At 34.7% G+C, this 8,109-nt stretch overlaps 1 protein-coding gene across 1 annotated transcript in view; it reads left to right on the top strand.

The window, feature by feature from the left end:
• Positions 1-8,109, top strand: part of Syn (synapsin) — a 340,086-nt gene that overhangs the window by 314,722 nt on the left and 17,255 nt on the right. The window contains exons 7-8 of the mRNA XM_072521611.1: positions 2,491-2,713; positions 5,749-5,909. Coding sequence (XP_072377712.1) covers positions 2,491-2,713; positions 5,749-5,909 — 384 coding nt within the window. The remainder of the gene's footprint in view (positions 1-2,490; positions 2,714-5,748; positions 5,910-8,109) is intronic.

Here is an 8,109-nt window from a genome sequence, read left to right as displayed (position 1 = left end):
TGATCTCGTTCTGCGCTGCTGAAGTCTCTTATATGCTTCATTTTTCTGTTGGTTAATGGATCTACATTCTTCGTCAAACCAATCTTCGTTTATTTTAGCCTGGTTGGGTTTTAAAAAGCCTTTAGCCGCTGTATGGATAGCTTCCTTGCATTTTGTGCTCTGGCTCTTCTTAGCGTTTGATATACGAGCCCTGAGTTTTGTTCTTACAAGGTAGTGGTCAAAGTCTATATTACATGCTCTTACATCCATTCACTTGCATACAATAGTACAATCTATTTTAAAATTCTTCTTTGACATTGTTTAACATGTCTGCATTTAATTGTCGACATTCGTTCTCTATTCTTTATCGTAAATTATCAGAGATTCTGGTTGGAGAACATAAATTTTTATTTTTAAATACCTCCATAAAAAGAAGTCTGGGGGTGTTAAATCCGATCACCTGGTTAGCTAATTCAGCATCTGTCCTCTTCTACCTATATAACGAGCGGAAAAACTTTCGTTTAAAAATTGTCGCACAGGTAGAGCAAACTGTGGAGGAGCTTCATCATGTTGAAATACAACCAAATCTTTAGAAAGGTTATCATCATTTTCTACTATTGTTCTAATACGATCAATCACTTTCCTAAGTAACTCAAGATACGATGCACGATTGAAGTTTCCAGTAATAAAGAAGGATCCCATAATGTGATCACCTAGGATACCACACCATACGTTTACCTTTTGAAATTTACGCACAATAAATATGTGGATCATTCTCAGCCCAGTATCGGCAATTATGTCTGTTCACCAAGCCATTGAATGAAAATGAGCATTCATCCGAAAAGCAAATATTGCCATTGTGTCATTAATTCCCAAAATTCCAGACGACGATCAAAATCTTCTTTATTTAACTCTTAACTTGTAACAATTTAATTTTGTATAGATGGAAGTTAAATTTATGGAGGATTCGGAAGGCTGTAAAAGATGAAAGACCGATTGCTCTGCTTATTGTTGACAGTGACTGTGATTGCTCAGCCTCTAAGTTAACTTGTCCTAAAACGAATACTTGGATGAAGTTTTTGTTTCTTGGTTTTTTAAGGTAATACTAATAGTACAGTTAAATATTTAAATTATGCTTCAACCTATTTTGTTACAGTCAATTAAGATGAGAGATATACTATCTTGTTAAAAGAAAAATTGTCTATCTCATAAACTGATCACTTTAAGCCAAATTTATTATACATTTTTGAAATCAGCACAAAAAGGAGAATCCAAATATAAAATAAAAAAGAGGAAAGTAATTTAAAAAAAATAAAGGGCTAATACGGGAGTCAAACATTAATTGACGTGTTTTCGCGTTTTTCCTAAAAGTTAAAAGTTACTAAGAAATTTACTTTGAGATCTTCTTCATAGGATGTCTGTCCGTTCCGAACGTTGGCGATCATTCTGGTTATGATGACTTTGTTCGTTGCTATACGAAATAGCTGTGTTGAGGTCTTTCTATACCATGCTCTCAAGTTAGCAAGCCAGAATATTCTTCTTCGTCCTGGGGCCCTTTTTTCTTCAATTTTACCTTGCAAAATGCATTGAAGTAGCTCGTATCTGCCTTGATTTCTCATTATATGTCCCAAGTACTGCAGCTTCCGGCTCTTCACGATGTTGACCAAATCTGCAGTTGTGCTCATCCTCCGCAGTACTTCTTCATTGGTAACTTTGTCTGTCTATGGTATCTTCAGGATCCTTCTGTATGACCGCAGCTTAAAAGCCTGAAGTTTTGATAGAGTTTCCGCCTTCAATGTCCACGTTTCTACTCCGCACAGAAGCACTAAGTACACATAACATTTAAGGAGCCTTATTTTTGCTTCTAGGGTGAGGTCGTGGCTCTTGAACACAGAACTCATAGTCAAGAATGCACTTTTTGCCATTCCGACGCGACATTTAGTCTCTTGGGTATTGTCCCACGACTTATTAATTATAGTTCCCAAGTAGTTGTATTGTGAGACACGTTCAATTCTCTTTGAGATAAGTATTGTTAATAATACAATAAATAGACGATTACAAATATCAGACACGAGATCAAAATAAGCAGAGGCAATCAATCATACGAAGTACAGAGGGGAATAGGCTTGATATGGGCAGTGCATTTGACAAACTAAGCTATATTCTAAAAAGTGCACTTCCATAATAATATAGACTTATTTAGCGTTTTCAGAATATGTATATTTCGTTTATAATATTATGTACTCTACGACTATACTTTGTAAAATTATTTCTACTGTTTAGAAACGTTTCTATAATTTTTTTAATCAGTACAAAACTATAATATTGACATGAATTTCATAATTATGAATTATGTTTTGTTGTCTGTGACGTATGAAAATTATGAAAATAGAATGAATTAAAAAATGGTATAAAATAAATCAAGTTGTATTGTAAGTTGCATATTCATAGGCATCATAAATACGTTTTATTCAAATTTATTGGTATCTAACTTTTATATATTTGTTTCAGATAACAGCTCCCCGGTTTCCGGTAGTAATAAAGATCGGCCACGCTCACGGAGGTCTAGGAAAGGTGAAAGTGGAAAATCTAAACGACTTCCAGGACATGGCCAGCGTAGTTGCCGTAGCTAACACGTATTGCACCGTTGAACCGTACATAGATTCAAAATATGATATTCACGTCCAGAAAATCGGACATAATTATAAGGCTTTCATGAGGAAATCAATTTCAGGTAAGATAATTGTCATCGTCGTGGCTTATTCACTTTTGAGAAGTGTTTATCATTATTTTATAAGACACTGAATAATTTACTTCTAGGACATAATCCGTTTTCTTTCTTTGCCTTGTTCTTGTAGTATACTAAATTTCTTAAACCTGTAAATGAGTGTTCTCCATTGTTTAAGCTTGGCGCTGGTTGTTTTTGTATTATGTCAGTGCTGATTGTAATTAGAATTGGGGAATGATTTGAGAATAATTCAAGACAAGAGTTTGCCAACATGCAATTTACGAGAATTCCCTTGTAAATTCCGAAGTCACCAAGATCAGGGATTTTAGTTCTATGGGTTGGCCAAAAGATTGGTTTACCTGTTGATATTAAGTCAAGAATTTTGTTTTCTGTTGCTTTTAATAGTTGTATACCTTTTGTAGACAACTTATTACACACCTTTCTACACCCTAGATAATTCCAGTCTAAATTACTGTTGTTTTAATCTTTAGATGTAATGTGAGAGTCAGAAGAGAAGCAAAATGTGGAACTGGCCATAAACTACTGACAGCAAAAATGGGCATTAATAGGAAACATAACAAGACCCCATCTACAGAAGAACCTTTGAACACTCTAAGAGAAAAACAATACAATATAGAACTACTCCAAGAACAATCAACAAGCTAACTATACAAATTACGTCTAGACCAAAAATTAATAGATTTCAGATACGGCAACATTGAAGAAATATACGAGCATATAAAGGGCGAGTATAAAACAAGCAGCATTCGAAGCCCTTGGAGAGAAAGAACATACAACAAATAAACAGCAGTATTATGAAATAAATGAACCAACAAAAGGAATAATTGAAGAAAAAAATCAACTATACAGAAAATGGCTAACTACAAACAAGAATGGGAAAGAACCTGCTTTAATATTGAAACTCCCTAAATAGGAGGCACAAGAACTTCGGAGAAGCAATCAAAAATAAGAAAGCACCGGGACCTGGAGGCATCTCACCTTATATAGAGCTTATAAAGAACGACTCAAAAAAATTACACCGGATGATAAAATGGATATTACAGAAAGCCATAAATGAAGAACAGCTTCCAAAGGAATGGACGGCAGTAATATGACATCTATATTTAGAAAACGAGATAAAAAACGATGCGAAAACTACAGAAGAATAAGCATAATATCATCAATAGGAAGATTATATGGGATGATACTGCGAGAAAAGATAGAGCAAGCGATAAAAGACAAAATCGGGAAGGATGAGGCAGGCTCCACGGCAGGACGATCATGCATAGACCACATATACACACTGGAACAACTGTTGTAAAGGAAAAAAACAAAAAATAGAGATATAAATTTGGCATTTGTAGACCTGAGAAAGGTGTATGAGTCTGTACCAAGGTCAGAACTATGGGAGGCAATGTACAAATTAGAAATACAGACGGAACTCATAGAAGCTACAAAAGCTCTGTATAAAGAAAATAAAGTGTCCATTTAAATGGGAACAAGAATCATAGGAGACTTCACCACAACAAAAGGGCTCCCGCAGGGTTGTTCCACATCTCCAACCCTATTCAAAATATACTTAGAGAAAGCCTTAACTACATGAAAAAAAAATGCGAAGGCATGGGAGTATACGTTATGCTTTGCAGACGATTAGCTAGTGATTTCACAAGACCAAGAAGACCTCAGTTACATGATGGAGAAACTAAGAGAAGTATATACCAAGGCTGGCCTAGATATTAACCTCGTAAAAACAGAGTACTTATCTACAAGTGAAAAAGACATAAAGATCTACAGATTGACTACAACGTAACAATCAAAAGAAAGGATAAGTTCAAATACTTGAGGTTTATAATCACGGAAACGGCAACAACAGAGGAAGAAATTAAGCAACGATTAGGACAAACAAAAACAGCAATCCGACAACTTAACTCAGTATGGTGGGATAGATACCTGAATATGAAGACAAAAACACAGATTTATAAAACATTAGTGAGAAGTATTATGACATATGGGGCTGAAAATTGGCTTTTAAATAAGAAAAACAGCAGTAAAATACTAGCAACAGAAATGGAATGCCTGCGAACATGCTGTAGATTAACAAGAATGGATAGGAGAAATAATGAAGAAATAAAGCAAAGAACATCAATAGAAACAAACATACTAACATATATAGAACAAAAAAGACTAAAGTGGTATGGACATGTAAGAAGAACTAGCGACAGCAGATGGATAAAGAGACTAACCGAATGGAGCCTCATAGGAAGGAGGAAAGGAGGACGACACCGAAGATTCTGGAGGAATGAAGTAGACGACGCCATGAGTAAGAGAGGCCTAACCGATGGAGAATGATGAAGTTGAACGAGGGAAGGCAGTGTACATATTTAGAATCTTTTTTTAATATTATCAATATATTTTAGTCGGTCAGATAGCCAAGCGAGCTAGGCGGCTGATTCTCATTCGCTTCACTGTTAAATGGTTCAGTGGATGTGGGTTCGAGCCCCAGCTCGGTGTACAGAAAAATAAAAAAGGCTAACGCAGCAGTTTAAAATTCTAGATGAATCTGCGGCTTAGACTAGAATATGCTGGTGTCTGATCGGTCTATGGTGGAGCAGCACGGATAGCAAGGGATAAGGGCTTGCGGCTCGGTGATAATCCCTACCGGAAGGGCGTGACGCCTAAATACGTATATATATATATATATATATACATATATATATATATATATATATATATATATATATATATATATATATATATATATATATATATCAATATATTTTATTCACCATTAGTCGCAAATATTGTAACTTTTTTCGTTATTATTTTGTTATTCTCTTGAATCTATTTTTTTATATTGAGTATTCTCTCATAAATTAATTTTTTGTTGTAATTTATTTCCAAACCTATGTATGGATTTTAAATTTCTACAATAACTATCTACCTTGACGCAGCAATCCCTGTAACTCTAAACTTCCAGTGGTATCCAGCTATTTCCACTTTATTTCGTTATTTACCGAATATAAAATTTGGAATCGTTTCAGGTTGTTGGAAAACAAATACTGGATCAGCAATGTTAGAGCAAATATCCATGCCAGAAAGATATAAAAACTGGGTCGACGACGTTTCCGACTTGTTCGGTGGATTAGATATTTGCGCTTTAGAAGTTGTAGTCGGCAAGGATGGACGTGAATACATAATTGAGGTGAGTTTTAAAGTAAATAAAGTACATGTACCTTGACGCCAACAAACGTTGTGGTATACGTTAGTATTATTTACCCACTTTTTGTAATTCTGATTTACACTCCGGACCAGAGAACGTTCTGTTGCAGAAGTGTGATTAGTAGAGGAAAGATATTTTTATGCATTTTAACATTTTGACTGCGATGTGTATACCTAAATATACACAGTGGCTGAGTACAAACCGCCACGTGTATATTTACATATACGCAGTCAGTAAAGATCGTTTGGCCATGTGTATTCCACAGGAGCACACTTTACGTGTATTTCTAATAGGATTTAACTTAGCGTGGCCTAGGGCAAATTAAAAATGATCTTAGCCTGGGAAAAAATATTTCTTCATTTTTCTATTAGCAATTGAATTATAGTAGATTTTTTATAACTTAAACGCTAATTAATTTTGATGTAAAAGTGTATTGTGATTATTAATAGATACAATAGATACAATAATACACTTCTGACGGTGTGTTGTGGGGACTATAAATTTGTTTACCTTTTGAAAGTAGTTTCGAGCATAGTTTTTCTTTGAAATCTGTTATACTTATTCTTTCTAGTACAGTTTTGTTCTTATTATATAAATAATGAGCATTTACTATGCTTGTGCCAGTAAGTAGTTCAACTGCCACCTTTCTGTACCGTTTAATGCTCCGTCTAATAGAGGTAGAATAAGACGACAATTGGTCGGATACATCAATAAAACTTTTTGCATAAGCCACAATAGCTTCCGGCTTCTTTTTGACCTCAATTCTACCTGGAACATCAATAAAATTCAGTTTATGTTTGGTGGTAAGCATCAGGACATCGCGCTTATCTTTCCATTTAAAAATGACAGTGCCATTTCTCTCTCTTCCTACAATTTCATCCTTGTTCAGTTTGCTTACCAGTACTTCTTTCGGAATACCTTTCCGATTTTTTTTTGTAGTGTTTTTACTAGGTGCGTTTCTCTGTTTTGTAACTTTTCAGCATACTCTACGCTGGTGTACCAGTTTTCAGTGTACAATGTCATTCCTTTATCGAGACATTCGTCCATAAGTTCAAATACTACTTTAGTTGCCACAGACATGCCATCAATTTTGTACAGTTGCCACAGACATGCACCAAAATAAATTTTGCAGTGATACGTATACCCCCCATTGAGGCATAGCTCAAAGAGTTTTATTCCAAATTTATTTTTCTTTCCTTTCACATACTAGCGAAATTTTAAACGCTCGCGAAAGGGTACCATCGTTTCATCTATGCAGATATTTTCGTCTGGTACTATAGCCTTTTTAAATTGGAATTTAGCAAAGTTACCAGGGACTGAACTTTGTACAGTCTGTCTTCTGCTTGACATAAATCATTATTTGCGAAGTGCCACATACGCAACAAAATTTCAAATCTATTTCGATACATATATCCTGCAGCTTTTGACCAGTATAAATCCGAATTTCTCCAATAATCAGCCAGTTTTGGTTTATGGTCCAGACTTATCCAAATCAGTACCCCTAAAAAGCAATACATTTCAGTCACGTCTGTGTCTCTCCATTTATGCAGTCTTGAAGATGGACCGATGGTTTCTTCAACTATGTTATTCACAATCACCTGATTTGCGTATATGTTGGTTTGTTCGACAATAATGCTGATAATTTCTTCGTCTACAAAAAGTCTGAAGTAGACGAATTCTTCTTAATTTTTCATGTTTAGCACTTCTTCTGTTAATCCTATATTTTCTTCAAAATTAAAATTTCTCATATCGCCAAATACTAATCCCCAATCAGCCCCTGTATTTTCTTCTTTTCCTGAAAAATCTTGATTATCTGAGACACAAAAAAACAAAATGTAACAGCATGTAAATAGAATATATAAATTTGCATTCAAATGTAGTCGTACATAACATCTTGTGTCATTCGCACATACACATGACCTTATTGCCCTTGTAATTTTCTACCCTCTCTCGCAAGCTCATTGGCATTAATAAAATAATTACAACATGATATATGTACTTATAACATAAATAACTATTATTTCATTTACAAATATGTATAAGTATATAAACTATCAGTTACGATCCTATATTTATTTATTGATCTTAATTCAAACTTGCCCTTAGTTGTTATCCGACGTCTTTTAGTTGGTATCTCACTGCTGTTCCGTGAACTCTCTGTTTCGTAGTCAGGATCTTCTTC

The sequence above is a fragment of the Diabrotica undecimpunctata genome, chromosome 2, assembly GCF_040954645.1.
Source record: "Diabrotica undecimpunctata isolate CICGRU chromosome 2, icDiaUnde3, whole genome shotgun sequence".
Classification (NCBI taxonomy): domain Eukaryota; kingdom Metazoa; phylum Arthropoda; class Insecta; order Coleoptera; family Chrysomelidae; genus Diabrotica; species Diabrotica undecimpunctata.
This window is presented reverse-complemented; position numbering and strand designations above follow the sequence as displayed.